This window comes from Zalophus californianus, chromosome 8 (genome assembly GCF_009762305.2).
Source record: "Zalophus californianus isolate mZalCal1 chromosome 8, mZalCal1.pri.v2, whole genome shotgun sequence".
NCBI lineage: Eukaryota > Metazoa > Chordata > Mammalia > Carnivora > Otariidae > Zalophus > Zalophus californianus.
In genome coordinates this window covers 78,384,317-78,407,620 of record NC_045602.1, presented here as the reverse complement: position 1 = coordinate 78,407,620, position 23,304 = coordinate 78,384,317, and the positions used below count along the sequence as shown (strand labels likewise).

Below are 23,304 nucleotides of genomic sequence, written 5' to 3'. Positions count from 1 at the left end.
CTGAACTCTAGTTCCAACATCTTACTGATGTCCGTATTGATTAGGTCCCTGGCAGTCGGTACTGCCTCTTGTTTTTTTTTTTTTTTTTTTGAGGTGATTTTTTCCATCTTGTCATTTTGTCCAGGGGATAATAGATGAATGAGAGAACAAAATGCTAACAGGGTAACAAGGACCCCAGAAAAATATATGCTAAACAAATCAGAAGAGACCCGAAACTGGTGGAAAAGAAAGGGAAATAAAAGAAAAAGAAAAAAAAAAGAATATGGTCAGATATGATCAGGTTGGTGAATAGATTAGTGCCACACACTAGATTTTGGGCATATTTTGGTCTGTTAGAAGAAACTGCTTCCCAAAATTTTAAAGAAAGAAAAGCTTATATATGTACAAAAATAAGGTGAATATGATGAAGGGATGGAATATGACTGTAAAGATGAAAACTGTAAAAGATTTTATAAAAGGAATTGGTAAGATAAAAAATTGGTTGAAAAAAGAAAGAAAAGAAATTAAAAAAAAAAAAGGAGAATGTGATCAGGCAGGAGACTAGAACAAAGCCATACACTAAAGATTTAGGGTATATTTTGGTCTGTTAGAAGAACCTGTATCCCAAAATTTTAAAGAGAGAACAACTTATATACACACACACACACACACACACACACACACACACACACACACACCAAAAATAAGGTTAACTACTATGAAGGGATAGAATATGACTCTAAAAATGAAAAATAAAAAAGATTTTTTAAAAAAGGGATTGATAAGATGTTGGTTGAAAAAAGGGAAAAAGAAAAATTCAAAAAAAAAAAGAAAAAGAAAATTAAAAAAATTAACTTTGAAGGACTAAAGAATCAGGGGGAAAAAAGCCATGAATTCTATGTGCAGTGTTCCCCTAGCGCTGGAGTTCTGCTGTTCTCATTGATGGGTAAACTTGGTCTTGGCTTGCTGGCTGTTCTTGCTGATCTTCTGGGGGGTGGGGCCTGTTGCCGTGGTTCCCAAATGTCTTTGCTGGAGGTGGAATTGCCCTGCTCTTGCCGGGTCCGGGCTAAGTAATCTGCTCGGGTTTGCTCTCGCAAGCTTTTGTTCCCTGCAAGCTTTCTGTTCAGCTTTGGAGGATGAGAGTGAAAATGGTGGCCTCCCGATCTCCACGCCGGAGGAGCCGAGAACTCGGGGCCCCACTCCTCAGTGCGCCCCCAGAGAAAAACAGTCAGTCACTCCCGTCTCCCCGGTCTCCGGCAGCACTCCTTGCTCACCCGGCCTGTGACCGATGGTTTCTATCTCTAGCACCCGACCCCGTGTGGAGTCTCCAAACCCAGCAGATCCCTGCGGTGCGCTCCCACGCCGCTCCTCCCAGGGGAGGAAGGGGAGTCTCCCCCGATCTGCCGCTTGTTGGGTCCCTGCTGGAGGAGCAGTGGCCCAACTGGGCCATGGATCATGGTTTATGGCAACCCCGAGCTGAGAGCCCGCTCCTCGGCTCCGCCGGCTTCCCCGCTCCAGTACCTGGGAGCTCTGCTGCACTCAGGCACCCCTGGTCTTTCTGTGACCCTGGGGGTCCTGAGACCGCACTGTCCCGTGAGGGTTCCATCCCCTGCTTAGCCACTGGAGCGACGTCCCTCAGCGGAGCCGACTTCTAAAAGTTCCGATTTTGTGCTCTGCGGCTCTATCACTTGCCACTAGTGGTTGAGGTAGGCTCCCACCTTACGCCGTCTATCTTCCCGAATATTGCCTTGTTTCCCTTCTCCGCACGTCCTACCTTCCAGAAAGTGGTCGCTTTTCTATTCAGAGAGTTGCTGCTATTCTTTTCTTTTATCTCCTGTTGAGTTTATAGGTGTTCAGAATTGTTTGATCCCTATCTAGCTGAATTCCTGGGACCAGACAAAATTTAGTTCTCTTACTCCTCCGCCATCTTGCTCCTCCTATGGTCACTTTTTTTTTTTTAAAAGATTCTGTTTATTTTTATTTAAGACAGAGACAGAGATAGAGAGAGAGCATAAGCAGGGGGAGCGGCAGGCAGGCAGAGGGAGAGGGAGAAGTAGGCTTCCCGCCGAGTAGGGAGCCCGATGCGGGGCTCGATCCCAGGACCCTGGGATCATGACCTGAGCCAAAGGCGGCCACTTAACCGACTGAGCCACCCAGACGCCTGGTCACTTAAGCTTTTGAACCCGTTCTAAAAGCACTGAATTTTTCCTATGCATTCCCCCCCCCCCCCGCTGGTTTATGTATATGATGTCATATTAGATACTTTTATGAATCTCTTGACTGATTTTTATAGTTAGAATTGATTTTACTGCTTTTGACTTTAACCTCCATAATGGTTTCGTAAGTGATTAATCTACTACTTTTATTATATGTTTGCATTTACCTGTGACACTTTTTCCTTTCATAATTTTCTTATGCTTAATTATGGCCTTTTCTTTCTACTCAAAGAATTCCCTTTAACGTTTTTCTATAAGCCTGGTTTAGTGGTTATGAACTCCTTTAACTTTTGTTTGTCTGGGAAAGTCATTATCTCTCCTTCTATTCTGAATGATAACCTTGCTGAATAGAGTTTTCTTGGTTGCATGTTTTATTGTTTCAGGACTTAGAATATATCTTGCCACTCCATTCTGGCCTGCATAGTTTCTGTTTGAGAATCAACTGATAGCCTTATGTGGTTCCCCTTGTATACAATTTTTCTTTTCGCTTGCTTTTTTTAAAATTTTCTCTTTATCACTTGTTTTTGTCCCTTTAATTATTACGTGTCTTGGTGTGGACTTCCTTGGGTAAATTTTGTTGGGGGCTCTTTTGTGCTTCTTGAGCCTAGATATCTTTTCCTTCCCCGCAGTAGGGAAATTTTCAGCAATAATTTCTTCAAATACGTTTTCTGTTGCTTTCTGTCTTCTGGGATCCCCATAATGTTAATGTTACTCTGCTTGATGATGTTGTTGAGTTTCCTGAACCTATTTTCATTTTTTATTCTTTTTACTTTTTGCTCTTCAGCTTGGTTGCTTTCCATTACTCTATTTTCCACATCACTGCTTAGTTGTTCTCTATTCTGGGATCAATTTGCTGGCAATTTGCTGGCAATAGAGTTGCCTCTATTCTGGGATCAATTTGCTCTAGTGAATTTTGAATTTCAGTTACTGAATTTTTCATTTCTGACTGGTTCTTTTTTGTATTTTCTATCTCTTTGTTGAAGGTCTTACTGAGATCCTCCACTTTTTTCTCAAGTCCAGTGAGTATCTTTATGACCATTACTTTGAATTCTTTATCAGGCATATTGCTTATCATCATTTCATTTAGCTCTCTTCCTGTGATTTTTGTCCTGTTCTTTCATTTGGGCCACATTGCTCTGTCTCCTCATTTTGTCTAACTCTGTGTTTGTTTCTTTGTCTTAGGGAAATCATGTACATCTCCTGATCTTGAAAGTAGTGGCCTTATGAAGAAGAGGTCTTGTGGTGTCTTGTAGCACAGTGTCCTCTGTTCACTGGAACCAGGCACCTCCAGGGTGTCTCCTTTGTGGCGATGTGGGTCCTACTGTGGGACTGAGCTGCATTTACCTTCAGCCCAGTTGGCCGCATAGGCCCATTTTATCTGTTTGGGGTACACTGGCCAGGGTTTGGTCCCTGTGCTTTAAGGTGGCTTGTAGGGCAGCAGTCAGGTTGGATGTCTGCCCTTAGTCTGTGTGCTCTGGGACTGCAGGTATACTGAGCTGCAGTGCACTGTCTCTGCACTGCCAGCTATAAGGTTTGGCTGCTGGGACAGTGGATACACTGGTTTTGTATGGTTATACTCCCTTCTCCCCAGGCCAGGGGTCACCTTGGAGTGGCACTTGTCCCTGCTGGGGTTGCTTGCATGGTGTGTTGGGGCAGAGGTGGTTTTGGAGGCATGCCTGCTGAGTGGGTCAGGTTGGATGTGGTGCCTCCAAAGGGGAATGCAGAGGTGGGGCACTTGTTCCTAGCAAGATATGTAGAGAGTATTTGTGGTGGTTCCCACAAGTGTCTGGCTATATGGGGTGGAGGCGTCGGGAGGGGAGGGAGCCTAGGGTAAGAGAATGGTGCTTGCTAGCACTTTTGTTCTTGAAGTCTCCTAAAGATTTCTGCCCCTTCAGTGCAAAGTCTGAGATACCACAGGCACTTTCCAAACTGCTGCTTCCTTGAGGCGTCTCTGCAGGGCTCTTTGTTATGCTGGCCCTTTGAGGGTGGGGACGCAGTCTCCTGTTATCCCTGCCAGCTCTCCTGGAGCTACACCAGCTGATTTTAAAGTACCCAGAGTTAGGGTCTGCTGATTTTAAAACTCTGGAAGTTAAGCCCCATTGGTTTTCAAAGCCAGATGTTATGGGGACTTATCTTACCAGTGTGGCTTCTCCACGCCTGTGGTACCTGGTGTGGATTCTGCTCCTCTCCCTTCTCGGTCCTGTGTGCAGTTAGTCTCACAGAGGTTTGGTACCTAAGTGCATTTCCTCCCCTCCTGGAGTTCTCATTGTGGTTTTCTCTACGATTAACTGTAAAGTCTCTTGTGCCAGTCTTTGAGTCTTTTTCAGAGTTGGTTGCACTGTGTGTCTGTGAGCTCAAGATTTTACTGCTCTGCCATCTTCCCAGAAGTCTAAATATGACAGATCTCTTTTTGAACCCCAGGAAGCTCTTCATCTCAAAATTGAAGAGAGGAGTGTGGTATCTACCTTTGGGGATATTTTTTAAACCATTTGGATCTTAGTATTCTTTTGGGGGGGAGGGCTGTTATTGCTTTTTAAATTTTAATTCCAACATAGTTAATATATAGTGTTTGTTTTAGGTGTACAATTTAGTGATTCGACAGTTTTATGTGTTCCTCAGTGCTCGTCACTGTAAGTGTATGCTCTAGTCCCCATCACCCATTTTATCTATCCTCCCATTCACCTCCCCTCTGGTAACCTTTGTTCTTTATAGTTAAGACTCTGTTTTGTTTTGTTTTTTTTTTTTGGTTTGTGTCTTTTTTTTCCTTTGTTTTGTTTCCTAAATTCCACCTGTGGGTGAAATCATAGGGCATTTTTCTTTCTCTGACTTAATTATTCTCTTAACATTATATACTCATACTCCATCAGTGTTGCAGATGGCAAGACTGCATTATTTTTGTGGCTGAGTGCTATTCCATTGTGTGTGTGTGTGTGTGTGTGTGTGTGTGTGTGTGTGTGTATCACATCTTCTTTATCCTTTCATCAATCCATGGACACTTGGGCTGCTTCCATTACTTGGCTATCATAAATAATGCTGCAGTAAACATAGGGATGCTTTTATCTTTTTGGATTAGTGCTTTCATAATATTTGGGTAAATACCCAATAGTGCAGTTACTGGGTCATAGGGTAGTTCTATTTTTAATTTTTGAGGAACCTCCATACTGTTTTCTACAGTGGCTGTACCAGTTTGCATTTCTGCCAATAGTGCATGAGGATTCCTTTTTTCTCCACATCCTCATCAACACCTGTTTTCTTGTGTTGTTGATTTTAACCATTCTGACAGATGTGAGGTGTTCTCATTGTGGTTTTGATTTGCCTTTCTCTGATGATGATGATGTCATGCATCTTTTCATGTGTCTTGTTGGCTATCTGTATGTCCTCTTTGGAGAAATATCTTTCTGCCCCCTTTTAAATTAGATTATTTGTTTGTTTGTTGTTAAGTTGTATTCATTCTTTACTTATTTTGGATACTAACCCTTCATTGGATATGTCATTTGCAAATACCTTCTCCCATTCAGTAGATTGTCTTTTAGTTTTATCAATTGTTTCCTTTGCTGTGCAGAAGCTTTTTATTTTGGTGTACTCCCAGTAGTTTATTTTTGCTTTTGTTTCCCTTGCCTCGGAGACATATCTAGAAAAATGTTGCTGTGGCCAATGTCAGAGAAATGATTGCCAATGCTCTCTTCTAGGATTTTTATGGTTCCGTGTCTCACATTTAGGTTTTCAATCTGTTTTGAGTTTATTTTTGTGTATGGTGTAACAAACTGGTCCAGTTTCATTCTTTTGCATATAGCCAAATTATGGATCTTAGTATTCTTATTTGCAGAATCATGGTGGTAGACTCATTGAGCCATGATCTTCAAGCTTCCTTCTGATTTCAGAATTTCATGAATTCTAAGTATTTTGTTGCATTTCTAATACATTTTTACATTATTGAGACTTAAATATTTTTAACATTTGCAAAATATTTCTCAACTGCTATGTAACAGGATATTAAGGCTTTTTAAAAGGTGTTATTAAAAAAAATTTCCTGTGGATTACAGTCCTATTATAACATAATATATGCATTCTTAAAATTTATCATGCTATGCAGAATTGTTCAATAAAAGAAAAGTCGGTTAGTATCACAGTGTTCAGAAACTTTGTTAGTTACACATACAAAAAGACAAAAACACAGTTTTACACATGCTAAATGATGAAGAAATACTAAGTACTACAGTAAATATGGTACCGAATAATACTGGAGGGTTTGCCTGTTAAAATGGGCTTCAGAAGGATTGCCGCTTGGAAGGTTTTGAGAAATGTGATGCAAGGCAGGTTATCTGCAATCTGGTGGAAATTTCAACACTAAATGTAGATATGTGTGGTTCTTCACGTGCAGTTAACTGAGGCAGCTGGTAGAAGTTAGGAGTGTATACTGTTCGTGTATTTCTACATTGCTCGGTTCAGTTTTTTAAACTCATTTCAAATGGATTCCACTTTCTGTGTTTACCTAGTGAATGCTTATCCTAGAGGAGAAATTGCACATAAGCAAATGAGAAATACACATTATGCTCAGATAGTTGCCTAATACATTAATCACTCAAGAAAAAATTTGTGTTGCAAAACAAGTATTGCAGTAGAACTGGCTGTAATTTAGACTTGAAAGAGTTGCATGGATAGTACACACAGTGTTTTCATATACCTCACCCGGTTCCCCTAAATGTTGAAATGATCAAAACTAGGAACTTAACATTGATGCTGTAGTGTTAACTAACCTTAGATCCTCTTCAGATTTTGTCATTTTCTCATTCTTCTTTTTCTGCTCCAGGATCCAACTCAGGATTCCATATTTCATTTACTTGTCATGTCTCCTTCGTCTTCGGCCATCTCGCACAGTTCCTTATTCTTTCTTTGTCTTTCCTGATCTGGACACTTCAGAAAATACCTGGACAATTATTTTGTGGATTATCCCCCTAATTTGGATTTGTCTGATATTCATGGTTAGATTGAGGTTATGCATTTTTGGCAAGAAAACCACAGAAGGGATGTTGTGTCCTTCTGATTGCATTATATACGTGATATCTGAGACATTGTTTTTTTTTTTGAGACATTAATTTTTAAGATGTGTTCAGTGTTTCTAACTTTTAGTTGTATAATTTATATTTGTTTATACTTTACAGTCACTTGTTTTTAATGTGAGGTTTAATGTCTTCATTTTTATCAGCACTTTGACATTTTTTATGGATAAGCCCTGTGGAAAAGAATTACACTGTTATGGGTATGCCTTTTCTGGCTTTGATTATTTTTCTTCGTATAGTAGTACATTTTGTAATATATTTTGATTCCTCAGTTATTATTGAGTAGTATATTTCAATTTCTCAGTTATTTTTATCAATTTGAGAGGGTATAATCACTTTTGAAATACTAGTGTTATTCTGTACTGTCAGTGTGAAATCTTTTTATATAATTACTATCATTATTTTGTTTCAGTGTCAATAGTAATGGGAATTCCCACAGTGAAGAGAGAAGTTAAATCTTACCTCATAGAAACCCTTCATTCCCTTATTGATAATCTGTATCCTGAAGAGAAGTTGGACTGTGTTATAGTAGTCTTCATAGGAGAGGTAATTATTTAATTGTCATTATTTTTTTACTACATATAATGTATAAGAGTTGAAACCATAAATGAATGTTTTAATATTGGCTTTTTTAAAAACATGCTTTTATAAGCATGTTTTTAAAAATATATAAAGGTTAGATAATATATTCTTTCTGATAGTTAAATGTAAGTCTAACTTGCTGTGTTTGCCTTGACTTGTCTCCTACAGTAATGGTCCAGGAATAATGATCTGTTGTGAGTAGGATAATATTATATACATAAATCTTTAAGAGCAGTGAGTCTCCATTTTTAGCTCTCGGACCTAAATTTGGAGATTTGCACTGATTTTCTTTGGGAGTTTTGAAACCTGAGAAAGGCTTTGCCTGGATTGCGGTTTTATCATTTCCTTATTCTCTCTACCCCTTCTCTGTACTCCCAAGATGCAGCCATCAGTATTATTTTAAAAGTCAAAATACAGTAAGAACAAGGAACATTTCTTGTATTTTAGTCTCCTCACAAGATCTAGAGAAAGCGTATTGAATATGCTTTTTGGGAATAATGAAGGAAAAAAGCCTCTGGAGTAAATATTTTCTTTATTATGTAGAATTTCAGAATATGAGAGGATTTAGGACATTATCTGGTTCTAGTGTACTGATTCCCAACTTTTCGTGGTTTCCCATGTCTTTTAAAAGGGAAATGTTGTTAATGTTTTCTTTAATATAAAAGTAAACACATGCATACCATTTAAAACAATTACAGAATGTATAGTTAAAATTTACCTGTTACTCCTCCGTGTAGATACAACTCTTCATACTCTGAAATATATTTTAAGAAATTTTTCCTATGGCTTTTATACTTTATATATAAATGGGATTGTTCTATATATTTGTTAATATGGACATTTTTCTATGCTAAAAAGAGTATCATAGCATCTTTTTTTATGACTGCAAAATATTCCATTGTATGGTTTTAATGTAATTGACTTAATTTCTGATTGATAGACATTTGAACTGTTTCCAAATTTTTGCTCTCTTTTTAAAGACTGCACTGTGCATTACCGTAAGTAAATTGATGGGCACTTGGATACTTACTGATGTGGGATCCATTCCTAAATGTGGAATTCCCGGGTCATCGTCCATGTACATTAAAATGTTCGTACATGGCCAGAGTGCCCTCTGGAAGTTGAGCCAGGTTATCCCTCCAACAGTCTGTGAGAGAGCTTGTTTTCCTGTCCCACACTCTGCCAGATAATATTAGTCTTTAATTTTTTTGCCAAGTTGATGGCTAAAAATAAATATACTGCTTTTACTTAATTTGGATTTCTTTACCAGATGGGATTAAATACTGGTTTATGTCTTTTGACCATTTGTATTTATACAGACTTTGTCAGTCGCATATTGTATGTCAGTAGAAACTGGTATAGTCTCCTTGGTTTATATGTCTTTTGGCCATTTGTATTTATACAAATTTTCTTTGTCAACCAGTAGAAATTGGTACAATCTCCTTGGAAAGCAATTTGGCAATAGCTATTAAAACTTAAAAGTACTATATACTAAGTGACCTAACATTCTGCTTCTAAAAATTGATCCAGTAGAAGCATTTGCAAGTGTGTAAATATATTCAAGCTCATACACACATTTATACAGCTCCTACCTGTGCATTAATTGGATGAATAGAGAAAATGGTCTTGCAGAATATACCCCAAACTATTAGTAGTGCGTATTGTGAGAGTTGGGATTATGGGGATATGATGCCACTTTGTCTCGTTTACAGTTTTATAAAATTAGAATTTTGAGCATGTACTGATTTTTAATGAGAAAAAAAAAGCCTTAACACTAAAAAAGAAAGAAGTCTATAGTTGTGTAAAGGAAAAACTCAGGTTTCTTTTTCTTACTATGTAGGGAAAAACTCGCTTCTTCCCTACTGTGTGTTTTTTCCCTGTGTGTGTCTACTTTTACCTAAACACTTCGTTGACACTTTTGGTCAGCAAATGTATGGAAGCTTTTCCCCACCCCAAGGAATTCTCTGTGACAGTGGCTGGGTATCCTACAATTTAACTGAATTCTGGGGCTATGTACCTGAAGTTAACGTCAGATCTCACAGGTTAAGGGCTCATTTGCACAAAAGCGGCCCCCACCCCCACATACATACATACTTCAGATGCCAGTTGCAAGCCCTGTGTTTCTGACCGACCGGCTATAGATTGGAGGTTCCAAAGACCCCCTCCTTGGGTTTGATTAATTTGTTAGAGTGCCTAACAGAACTCTGCACAACACTTACGTTTATTAATTTATTAAAGGGTATGAGAAAGGCTACAGATGAACATCCAGATGGAAGAGGTGCATAGGGCAAAGTAGGCAGGAAAGGGCGTGGAGCGTCCATGCTCGCTGAAGGCGCCATTCTCCCAGCACCTTCGTGTATTCACCAGCATGGAACCTCTCCAACCCTGTCCTTTTGGGTTTTTATGGAGGCCTCGTCACATAGTCATGACTTTACTAAATCATTGGCCATTGGTGATCGATTCAACCTCCTGGTCCTCTCCCTTCCCTGGAGGTTGGAGTAGGACCAAGAGTTCCAACACTGATCATATGGTTGGCTCTCCTGGCAGCCAGCCCCCATCCTTCATTGGGGTGGGGGTGGGCCCCAAACCCACCTCATTAACATAACAAAAGACATGTCTCTTGCTCTCATTACTTAGGAAATTCCAAGGGTTTGGGGAGCTCTGTGCCAGAAATGGGACAAAGATCAAATATATATTTATTTATTATAAATCACAATTTCATAACTTAAAAATAGTTTTCAGTCTAGAGGTACAGATTTGTGTACAGAAGGATTCAAGACCCTCTTGCCATAGCCCTTCCTTCACCTGATCACTAAGATATAATAACCCTGGCTTTGGAGTCAGATGACTCATATTCAGGACCTGGATTATGCCACTTACTGCCACTTGAGCAGGTTGTTTTTTTCTCCCTTCGTCCTCAGTTTCATCATCTCTAAAAGGAGAATTATGGTCTTGAGCCTTGTAAGCTCAACAGTGTTGCACGCAGGTGCAGTAAGATCACACACATGGACAGGTCTTGCATGCTGACAGTTCAGTTTAAGTGCCTGCAGTATTCTGATCTCTGAAGACTTTCTGAATTGCAGGAGTTTTTAATGTGTATCTATGTAGATTTCGCTACTTGGAAGAAAGTCTATTCTGAGTTATAGAGTTGATTTATAGAGTTCATTGAATTGCCTTTAGGCAATTTAAAATTATTAATCACTGTATTTGAGTCTACCTTGATTAGTTATTAATCTAAGTGTTTGGTAGCCCAAGACAACATTAACACTAGTAACAAGTGCGTATTCTGTGGCTGTGACCATGATCTACATGTTGCATGGTTTCTAGCTCTAGATCTCCTGTGTTGTCCTAAGCCCCTATTTCCAACTGCCTACTTGATAACATTAGTTGAATGTTTCATGAGCAATTTTTAATCTTTCTATAACTAAGTTAATCTGGTTTTGTCAAACTACTTCTCTTCCAGGTTTCCCATGTGTTTATTAAAGGTTTTTTACATCACAGAGTTAATAGGTCTGTGTTCCTGTCCCTTTACTCTCAATTTGTTATGTAGACTTAGCATGTTCTCAGTTCTGTTTGTGTTATTCCTTAGCCTGAACTGTTTCCTCTTTCTTTCTCGTTCTTAATCATCCTTCAGGCCCCTGTTCATCCCTTTTATGAAATGGTCCTCAGTCTCCCATATGAAGTTTATTTAGAGTAAATAGGTAGAAGTAAATTGATCTTTCACGAATATTTTTAATTTTTATAAAGGTGTGAATTACCTCCGGTCCACTTTAATGTGTGAGCAAAAAATTAATGAAAAAGAACTGTAGATGAATGCATATAGATGTTAAAGTGTATCATAATCTTTTCATGCCTCTTTGACTTCCCATCTTGATGTTCTTTTTTTCTTGAAGGTGGAGGGGGTGTCCAAAGAATGCCCCTCTGGGAGGAGAGGAGACACAAAAAAGTAGTTACTAGCTCTATTTTTGTTCTTTGTTCCTCTCTAGTGACTTCTCTCTTGGGGTCAATTGGGCATAAATGATGAGACATTTATAGAACATGCAAGGTTTTGAAAGTTGACTGTTAATGTACTATACGAAAGTTCACTGACTCTATTCTAGAATTGCAGGAGTTAAGAGGAATAAATTCCCATTACTCTGAAGGATCCATGATATGATCCAAGTGTGATGTTCAGATTTTAAAATTGTATCATTCTTACATTTACTTTTACTTATTACTTTTACTTTAAATTATAACCTTTGTATTTTAATGATCCTTTGTTGTCTGTATGCCTCATTATTCGTTATGTATTTTATGCTATTTTATAGTATTTCTTATACTGTATTACCATTTATGTTATTTCTGTCACTCATGACCATTTCTGACAAAATGTTTTCCTACATTATACTCTGGATTTTAGTAAAATTTGTTTCTCCTGTTCTGTTTTTCTGTTTGGAGAATTCTCCGTTTTATGAGTCTTGGTGGGAGGAAGCCTTTCTCCCATTATGCAGACTAAAAATGCCAGATAATTGCTTTACTGGTTCAGGCATATGACCCTCAGCCACTTGGATATTCCTATCCTGGACTTTGAGTAGAGCTTGATTATTTTTTGATAATATAGAAAACCCAAAAGAATAAACAGACAAATTATTATAAATAATAGGGGAATTTATCAAGGTGGCTGGAGGAGATCAATTTATTTTTCTATATACCAGTAACAAAAAACATTTCTTCTAACTAAATTTTTCCAAAGAAGCAGGGATTCTGGACTATGTCTCAGTTTGTGATTTTGTTGTGCTTCCTTATGATTAAATTCAGGTTTTACATTTTTTAGCAAGAGCACTGTAGAAGTGATATGGTATTTTTTTTCAGGGCCTCATATTAAGATGATATTGACATAGCTCATTATCAGCATTGTTAACTTGTATCATTTGATTAAGGTGGTGTCTGACAGATTACTATAAATAGGCCCTTTTTCCATATGTACTTAGAGGCTATCTTCTGGAGTGATGCTTTAAGATCATGTAAATATCCTGTTTTCTTCATAACTTTTTCTCGACTAATCATTTTTGATTCTTGCCTGTGACAATTATTATGTTTGCTGAATGATGATTTCCTTTTTTCTTCTGCATTAATTGGAATTCTCTAAGGAAGAACTATCCTTTTCTTCAATTTTGTTTATTTTGTTGGTTATTGAGATCAGTGTGAAGTTGTGGATATTATGATAAATTTTTTTTAAAATTTTCTAAATTTGGCCATTGACTGCTTTTTGGAGTTGGCTGCTCTTGTCCTTTCAATATGCCCCATCATTTTTCCTTATATTCTAGCAGCGTAAGATGTTCTAGGCTTATCTTGTATTTTCCCTGCCCCAAACCTGGAATCAGCCATGTCCCCAGCCATGTCTCTTAATTGGAGAATAGTATGAGAAACCAAGACCTGGGTTCCAGATATGCTCATTGCTTCTGAGGGATCCCTGCTTCTTATCCTCTAAGTGGGCAGAGCTAGGAAATACACGTATGCATACATACACACATCTGTACATCTATACAGGTCCTATGTCCGTTTATCGTATATGTTAAAAATCATGAGTTTGTAAGATACCTTTGATTCCATCCAATATTGCAGGGTTCATCCTAGCCTCCCCCAGTTCCTTATTCTTGACTATATTCCCCATCAGTGGGAAACTTGGCCCTCATGATTCACAATATATCTACTTACTTGGTTAATCCTAAATAAACATAAAGCAGTTTCTGAATTGCTGATCTATTTAAACCTATTGATTAAAGCTGATTTTCTGATTTCCTCAAGAAAGGTCCACATGAGCAATTTTCCCTGAGGTTCTGTGTGGTCAGAAATGTTATCTTTTGCCTTTATTCTCTGCTTGGGTCTAGAAGCCCCCAGTCACATTTTCTTTATTGGGAGGTTGGGGGCAGTGCTACTGTTGAAGCTAGCCAGGTGAACCTTCCACATTTCTCACTCCTTGCTGTAAGAAACCCATATTGCCCTGTTGCCCAAATAATTCTTCTTCTATCTTTAAAGCCTAGTAATTTTGCTATAACATGTCTTGATTTCAACCATTGTGGATCATTTTTCCCTGGCATATAATGTGGTCTTTAGGTATATAGAGTCATATCTTAATTTCAGGAAAGAACTTTTGAACATTCTTTTTATTATGAACTTTTAAAGATATACAACAAAGTTGAAAGAATTTTACAATTATACCCGTATATATGACACCTATATTTTACTAAGATTTTAATATTTTCATTTATCCTACCTACCTATCCATCCTTTATCCATCATTAATCCAATGCATTTATGTATCCTCTTTTAGGAAGTTTCTTCAACACATTTGCCCATTTAAAAAAAAATTGGGTGGTGGTTTTTTGTGTGTTTCATTTTTGAGTTACCAGAATTCTTTATATATGCTGGATACTTTTACTTTGTCAGCTATGGGTGTTTTGTTAGTATTTTCTCCCAATCTGTGGAAGTCTATTCATGTTTTTCACATTTTCTTGGTGAGGAGAAGTTTTTATTTTGACAAGGTCTAATTAATCAATGTTTTCTTTTATGATTATTGTTCTCCATGACCTGAGAAATCCTTGCTTAGCCCCAAATTGTGAAGATTATCTCTTTTGAAAACTTTGTTTTAACTCTTATATTAGGTCTGCATTCCATCTTGGGTTAATTTTTGTTGTGGTGTAACATAGTGTTCACGTTCATTGTTTTTCATGTGGGTGATCATTTACTCCAGTACCAGTTGTTGAAAACACTTTCCTTTCCCCACGAGATCGCTTCGATGCTTTTGTTGAAAATCCAGTGACCATGTATGTGTGGGTCTTTTTCTGTTCTGTTCCGTTAACCTGTAGGTTGATTCTTATGCAAATACCTCACTATCTTGATTACTATAACTTTGAATTAAGTATTGAAATCAGGTAGGGTTAAGTCCTCCAATTTTGTTGTTTTCGGGATTGATTTAGATATTTTAGGTCCGTTGCATTTCCATGTACATTTTAGAATCCTCATAATCATTTCTAATATCTGGTGTTGCTTCATAGTAGCAAGTGCTTCAACTGGGTGTTTTGTCTTTGAAGTTAGTGGGGAAATATTTGGTCACAACTTTTCATCTGTTTTGTGGCTATCAATATAGCTTTTTTCTTGTTTTTGTTCATAGGTTCTGCTGAATTTCTCCCTTTTTTTCTTATATTTTTGTATAGTTGCTGTGCCAGTTCCTTTTTTATGAATCATCATAGAAGGAAATGGTTTACCCGCCCCCCCCCCCCCCGCCGCCCCAGGCCACTGGGTTACAGGAGGAGGAGGGGGCAAAGTAGTGTTCCAGACTAGTTGTTTTTTAGTCAAAGACTGTCTTTGTAGCTGCTATAGAGTCAGGCTGCTTCCTGCAAATATAGTTAGTCTGTGCAGTTCTTCAGGCTACCTCTGATTATTGGAACCACTTTGGATTCCTTTTTTTTTTTTTTAATTTTTTATTGTTATGTTAATCACCATATATTACATCATTAGTTTTTGGTGCAGTGTTCCATGATTCATTGTTTGTTCATAACACCCAGTGCTCCATGCAGAACGTGCCCTCCTCAATACCCATCACCAGGCTAACCCATCCCCCTACCCCCCTCCCCTCTAGAACCCTCAGTTTGTTTTTCAGAGCACTTTGGATTCCTTTTGAGCTTGAGAAGTTCGGTTGTTAATATTGGTCTTACTGAAAATGGAGTTTGCAGTTTTGTGTCTGTTTCTCATTGATAATTCTGTATAATGTTAGTGCTTCCTAGGCAAATTCTATATAAGTGGCTTAATCTTTTCCAGTTAGACAGTTTAGCATGCATTCAGCCAGGGTTTAGTTCCCTGAATGCTTTGAAGCTTTTTCCCACCCAAAGCACCTTGAAGAGTAGAGTAGCCTCAGAAACAGTAGTCCTCTGTCCAGTTATGTTTTCTCAAGCTCTCATAATTACCTGTTAGTCCTCTTTTTTAAATAAAGGCAGAAGTACAGATATCATTCTAATTAGTCTTTCATTCACTGAACACATATTTATTGAAGTGCTAAAGTAAAGAAGGTACTGGAAGAGATTAAAAAAAAAATCCACTGGACAATAGATTGTGTTATTAACTTGTAATCTAGCATTACACAGGAATATTTTTCTCTCTCCTTTATTTTGGTTTTGTTTTCCTGCATTTTACAAAAAAGTAGTTATTAATTATACACTCATGTGGCTAGAGTCCCAGTAGTCTACGGAGTTTGTTATTCTAAACAGTAGTCTCCAGCCTTCACGCTTCCTAATGCCTCTGCAATTTCCTTCTTTTCCCTTCTCCATCTCCCTCCCTCTGAGACCTTTCCCATCTTCTCACTGGCTGGCTGGCTGGTAGTCAAGCAGGGCAGACAGACCTCCCTATAATGCTATTCAGTTGACTTTATTCTTTGATCTTTTCAAAGAACTAACTTTTAGTTTTATTGACTTCATCATTTCTTTATTTCCCTGTTACATTAATTTCCATTCTTTATTACTTCTTCCCTTCCACTTGCTTTTAGTTTGGTTTACTCTTTTTCTAGATTTTTAGATTTTTCCGAATTCTTAGATTCTTTTTTTGTCCCCTGGATTTTCTAGATTTTTCTGAATTCTTAGGTTATTGGCTGGAGATCTTTTCTAGTAGAGGCAATTTTAAGCTATAAATTTCTCTCTAAGCACCACATTAGCTGCATCTCATAAATTTTGGTATGTCAAGTTTTACTTTCATTCAGACCAAAATACTTTGTAAATCCCCTTGTAATTCCTGCTTTGACCATGGATTATTTGGAAATATATTGTTTAATTTTTACCTATTTGTAGATTTCCCAAATTTCCTTCTGTTGTTTTATTTTTAATTCAAGCCTTTTATATTTATCAATATTTGTTTATGGGCTAGCCTATGGTCTATCCTGGACAAGATTCCATGTTGCTTAAAAAGAATAGATTCTGCTGTTAAACAAGAGGAGTGTTTTGTAAATGTCTGTTAGATCAAGTTGGTAGTGTTGTTCAAGTCGTCTGTAGACTTGCTGATTATCTGTCTAGTGTTTCTATTTTTTATTTTAAATTACGGATTACTGTGTTAGTGCATCAATAGTGTTTTTGGTCTATAATTTTTTTAGCAGTGGCATTTTAGGATGTTTACTTAAACCTTTTTTACAAATCATACAAATGCCAATTAGGGAGAAATTGTACATACATAATATCCTATTAAATTTACTTGTAATTCAACACATATCCAAACAGTGGTAAGTACTAGGCATATCTTTGAATAAAACAAAGCCTCTGCCCAATGAAGAGACAGATTATAGAAAAAGACAGATTAAAAAACAAATATATAATACATTAAATGGTAGTAAGTGCTTGAAAAATAAACCAGAGCAAATGGGAAAGGGAGTATGGGGTTGCCAGGGGATGGTTTTTTAAAGTGGTCAGGACATTTGGGCAAAGACTTGAAGAATGCAAGAGTTGAACAATCCAAGCAGACTAAGCATGTGCAAGGGGCCTAAGGCAAGAGCCTTGCTTGACACATTTTCTGAAACAGCAGGGAGAGGCCTGTGTGGCTGGAGCAGAAAAGGTGAGGGGGTTCAGTAGTAGGAGGTAGTTAGAGAAGGAGTGGGGTAGGCCAGGTCACATAGAATGCTACAGGCCATATTAAGAACTTTGCTTTTACTCTAAGTCAGGGGACTAACGAGTTTTGTGTATAGGGCCCCATGGCAAATATTTTAGGCTTTGCACACCATGCAGTTTCTGTTGCATCTATTCAGCTCTGCTGTTGTAGCCTGAAAACAGCCAGAAACAATATGTAGATGAATGGGTGGGGTTGTGTTCCATTAAGGTTTTACTTTGTGAAAACAGGCAGTGCGTCTGTCATGATCTACTTAAAACAAAGTCATTTGAGGGTTTCAAGTAGAGAAGACACTTGACTAACTTTTTATTCCTTTAAGTTACTTTAAAATACTTATTTTGTTTTTTTAATTAATTAAATTAATTTATTAAAAAATTTTATTATGTTCGGTTAGCCACCATAGTTTTTGATGTAGAGTGTCCAGCCATTCATTAGTTGTGAAAATACTTTATTTTGAAATAATTTTGAATTTATAGAAAATTTACACAAATAATAGAGAATATTCCCTTGACTCAGCTTGCTGTAATGTTAACAACTTAGGTAGCCATGATAAAACTATCAAAACCAGGAAATTAACATGGGTATAATACGGTTTGCTAAACTGTAGACTTTATTCAAATTAGGTGTTTTTCCACGTAAGGTCATTTTTCTGTTTTAGCATCCAGTCCTAAATATCACTTTGCATTTAGTTGTTCTGACTACTTAGTTGCCTTCTACCCGTGATAGTTGATTGCATTTTTCTTGTCTTTCATGAACTCGGAGACCTTTATTGAGTACACTAGTCGGTCACATTGTAGAATGTTTCAGCTTGGATTTGTTTGATACTTTCTCATGATTAGACTGTAGTTATGCATTTTTGGCAAGAATAACATGACTTACCTTTTAAAAGGGTCACATTGACTTCTTTGGAAAGGGAAGTGAAGAACCTACTGAGGAAACTATTGTAATAATCCACGTGAGGCTTAGACTAGGATAATTGACGAGGCGGTGAGAATGAATGGAATGGGTTCTGATTAGAAAAGTTTGAGGACTATTGCTGTAGCATCAACTGTTCAGGAGAAGGAAAGGAAGAAAGACTATGATAGACATATTGGAAATAAAGTGTGTGTTTGTCTATTCTTTTAACAGCTTGACCATTTTAGAAACTAGTAAGGCTAACTTGTATTTGTTGGCCTTTCTGATACATCTGCATTGAATTTAAAGTATAAAGCCAAGCATTAGATGGATAGGAATAGCTTTTCCTTGGACCCGAGGGAAATACAATTTATTGTGAGCTGCCAGCCCCATTCTAGCAGGTGCTGGTCCTTTTAGTCCTTGTCACTTGTACACATTAGCTTTCTGGAATTTTCTTTGGTTCCTTATTATGTAAAGTAACATCTGTTTCGGGCTCTGAAAGAGTTAATAAGGACCTATATAATACCCTCCTGCTGTAAGCAACTGGAAGCGTGAACAAAATATGATTCATTTATTCTCAGACATTGGACAGAAGACTCCACACGACGGCATTCTGTGAGACAGAGAAATAAATGCAGTGAATACCACAATTCCCCCCAACTTTCTGCCTGGAGATGCATTTCCAGATCACACTGCACAAGGGCAGTCACAGGGAGAGCAGGTGGAAACTGCAGAACAGAGTTGGAGAAAGGAGACTGCTACACAGAAAATGATGGTGCCTTTGGGTCCTTGTTGTATTGGGCCACCCATGCACAGGGTGAAATTCATGAGTTGGGGGTGGGGGGAATGATCAGGGATTTGCAACCTGAACATTCCTATTGCTCACGCAGGATGAGTTCTGACCGGCCAGAGTGGCAAGTCCTTGGTAGTCACCCAGGGCATTTAGTGGAGAATCCAGAGGAGGTGAACTGTCTTTGAGGTGGTTATTCTAGGCCCACCCCAGCAAAGCTTAAAAAGAGGCCTGTGAGGGGTCAACTGATCCACAAATAACCGCCTGCTAAAATAAAGCCCAAGGGTTTTTTAAAAAGAAAAGAAAATTAAGACACTCAACAATGTGGCATTGATAATGTCTATTATCAAATAAAAAATGGTTAGCATGCCAAGGAGGAAAAAAAAGTGAACCAGAACTAAAAGAAAATTTAGCTAATAGAAACAAATGTAGAAATGATAGAGGTGATAGAACTGGAAGGAAAGGACAACAAAACAACTATTACGAACATTTTCAAGTACTTAACACAATGAGGAATGGAATGGAAGATGTGTAAAAGAATCAAGTGAACATGTAGCAGTGAAAAGTACAGTATCTGAAATTTAAAATTTACTGTATAATCTTAACAGATTAGACACTGCAGAAGGAAAGGTCAGTGAATTTAAGGACAATAGAATGTACCCAAAATTAAGTATATGGTGAAAAAGACTGAGTGTTATTCATTGCATTTATCTATGGGCTAATATTAACTGATCTACCATATGAAATTCCAGAATGGAGAGGAGAAAGAAGGAATAATTGCTGAAATTTTTCCATATTTAAAGAAAAGTATAAATCCTTAGATTCAAGAAGTCCAAAAAGTCCTAAGCGGAATAAACACAAAACCACTGTCAGGTATGTCATAATCAAATTGCTAAAAACAAGAGATACAGAGAAGGTCTAAAAAGAAGCCAAAGCAAAGACACATTATGCACAGAAAAAGAAAAGTAAGAATACTATAGATTCTTGTTAGAAACTCTGCAAGTCCAAGACAATGGAACAATGTTTTTAAAGTGCTAGAGGAGGAGCCTCTTTTTTTTTTTTAATTTTTTTAAATTTTTAGATGAGTTGTCTTAGATTTCATCAGTCGACATTACAAAGTATTCATGCTACATACATCCTCAGGACACCCAGGTGTGTGGGCATCTTTGTATACAGATACAGTGCAGTCTCTCAGAACTAGAACACAGAATCAGAGGGCACCTTGATCCCTTCTACTGGGCAGCAGCCTGAGGGCCGGTCTACACTGCTCGTGTGCCTGACTTTCTGCTTCGTCACAGGCTCTAGACCTTTGATCAGTGGGCTTCTGAATTCTAAGCAAATTCTTCCACCATCTTTGCTTGAGATTTTAAGTGTAATTTCTTTCATTACTCGATAGAATGAATAAAGAAAAACGAGCAAGGATAGAGAAGATTTGTATAGTGCTATCAACCTAATGGTACAAAATTTTAAGAGGCTGTTTAGGAGGTAACTGTCCAAGGTGGTGGATATTGTTTTTATTTTTATGACCTCTTTCTAGAGACTATCTTATGGGCTGTTGACTAATTCAGCCTTTTTAAAAAATTGGATTATAATTGACATACAATATTATGTTAGTTTCAGATGTACAAGATAGCAATTTAGTATTTTTATATATTTTTAAAATGATCACCACGATAGGTCTAGTTACCATCTGTCACCGTACAAAGTTGTTACAATATTATTGACCATATCCCTATGCTGTACCTTACATCTCCGTGACTTACTTATCTTATAACTGGAAGTTTGTACCTCCTAATCTTCACGTGTTTCACCCCGCCCCCACCAATTCTCCATTATCTGTGAGTCTGTTTTTATTCTGTTTGTAAATTTGTTTTGTTTTTTAGATTCCACATATAAGTGAAATTATATTGTATTTGTCTTTGTCTGGCTTATTTACAATAGGTCCTCCTGTGTTATCACAAATGGCAAGATTTCATTCTTTTTTATAGCTACATGATATTCCACTTTGTAGATCACATTTTGTTTGTCCATTTATCTATCAATGGGCCCTTGAGTTGCTTCCATATCTTGCCTATTGTAAATAATGCTGCATTGAACACTGGGATACATAGTATCTTTTTGAATTAGTGCTTTTGTTTTCTTAGGTAAATACCCAGAAGTGGAATTGCTGGATCGTATGGTAGCTGTATTTTAATTTTTTGTGGACCCTCTGTACTGTTCTCCACAGGAGGCTGCACCTACTTATTTGCCCACCGAGAGTACACAAGGGTTTCCTTTTCTCCACATTCTTGCCAACACTTGTTATTTCTTGTCTTTTTGATATTAGCTGTTCCGACTGGTCTGAGGTAGTGTTTCATTGCTGTTTTGATATGCATTTCCCTGAAAATTGTGATAGGGAGCATCTTTTCAGGTGCCAGTGTGTGTGTGTGTCTTCTTTGGAAAAAATGTCTACTCAGGTTGTCTGCCCATTTTTAAATCAGGTCGTTGAGGTTTTTGTTACTGAGTTGTATCAGTTATTCATATATTTTGGGTAGCAACCATTCTAGATATCTCCTCCCATTCAGTAGGTTGCCTTTTCACTGTGTTGATGGTTTCCTTTGCTGTGCAAAAACTCTTTGTTTGATATAGTTCCATTTGTTTGTTTTTGCTTTTGTTTCCTTTGCCTGAGGCGACCTATCCAAAAAAATATTTCTGAAAATTATGTCCAAGGGTTTACTGCCCATTTTTTTCTAGGAGTTTTATGGTTTCACCTCTTAAGTCTTGAGTGCATTCTGAGTTAATTTTTTGGTATGGTGTAAGATAGTGGTCCAGTTTTATACCTTTGCATGTGGCTGTGCAGTTTTCCCAACACAACTGATCAAAGAAACTGTCTTTATTCCTTTGTATGTTCTTGTCTCTTTGTTGTAGATTGACCATTTAAAGGTGGGTTTATTTCTGGCCTCTCTTCTATTCCATTGACCTATTTGTCTTTTTCTATCAGTACGATACTGTTCTGATTACTGTAGCTTTGGAGTATAGTTTGAAATCAGGAGCATGTTACCTCCAACTTTGTTCTTCTTTCTTCTTTCTCAAAATTACCCTGGCTGTTTGGGGTCTTCTGTGGTTACATACAAATTTTAGGATTATTTGTTCTAGGTCTGAGAAAAATGCCATTGGTATTTTGATAGGAATTGCATTGAAATCTGTAGACTGTTTTGAAAATAGTATGGACACTAACAATTCTTCCATTTTTTTTTAAAGATTTTTAATTTATTTATTAGAGAGAGAGAGAATGAGAGATAGCACGAGAGGGAAGAGGGTCAGAGGGAGAGGCAGACTCCCCGCTGAGCAGGGAGCCCGATGCGGGACCCGATCCTGGGACCCCAGGATCATGACCTGAGCTGAAGGCAGTCACTTAACCAACTGAGCCACCCAGGCGCCCTCTTTTTTTTTTTTTTTAAGATTTTATTTATTTGAGAGAGAGAGAATGAGAGAGAGAGAGCACGAGAGGGAAGAGGGTCAGAGGGAGAAGCAGACTCCCTGCTGAGCAGGGAGCCCGATGTGGGACTCGATCCCGGGACTCCAGGATCATGACCTGAGCCGAAGGCAGTCGCTTAACCAACTGAGCCACCCAGGCACCCACTAACAATTCTTCCAGTCCATGTTCATGGTTTATCTTTCCATTTGTTTGTGTCGTCTTCAAATTCTTCCATCAGTATCTTAGAGTTTTCAGAATACAGATCTTTTACCACCTTAGTTGAATTTATTCCTAGGTATTTTATTCTTTTTGATGCATTTATAAACAGGATGACTTTCTTAAAATTTTTTTCTGATAGTTCATTATTAGTGAAGAGAAACACAACAGATTTCTGTATGTTAACTCTGTGTCCTGCAGCTTTACTGAATTTATGTTCCATGAAAAGAATGGGCATTCTGCTGGTTTGGGATGGAGCATTCTGTAGTCTGTCTCACCAGAACTGGTCCAGTGCAGTAATATGATCTAAGCTTTTCTGTTCAGCATTCCATTGATCATGTATTCCCAATTTGTACTTATATAAAATATTCACAGATTACACATAATGCTATTAATATCATTATACTCCCTAAAATATATAAAAAATAGAAAATTGGATTTTACATTTAACTTTTTTAATCCTCATTTTTGTAATTTACTTATTTA

General features: G+C 37.7%; 1 protein-coding gene across 3 annotated transcripts in view; it reads left to right on the top strand.

Annotated features, from left to right (window-relative positions):
* The window catches only part of MGAT4A (alpha-1,3-mannosyl-glycoprotein 4-beta-N-acetylglucosaminyltransferase A), a 119,623-nt gene that overhangs the window by 58,025 nt on the left and 38,294 nt on the right, over positions 1–23,304 (top strand). For all 3 annotated transcript variants that reach the window (XM_027620757.1, XM_027620755.1, XM_027620756.1), the window contains exon 5: positions 7,668–7,801. In XM_027620757.1, coding sequence (XP_027476558.1) covers positions 7,668–7,801 — 134 coding nt within the window. The remainder of the gene's footprint in view (positions 1–7,667; positions 7,802–23,304) is intronic.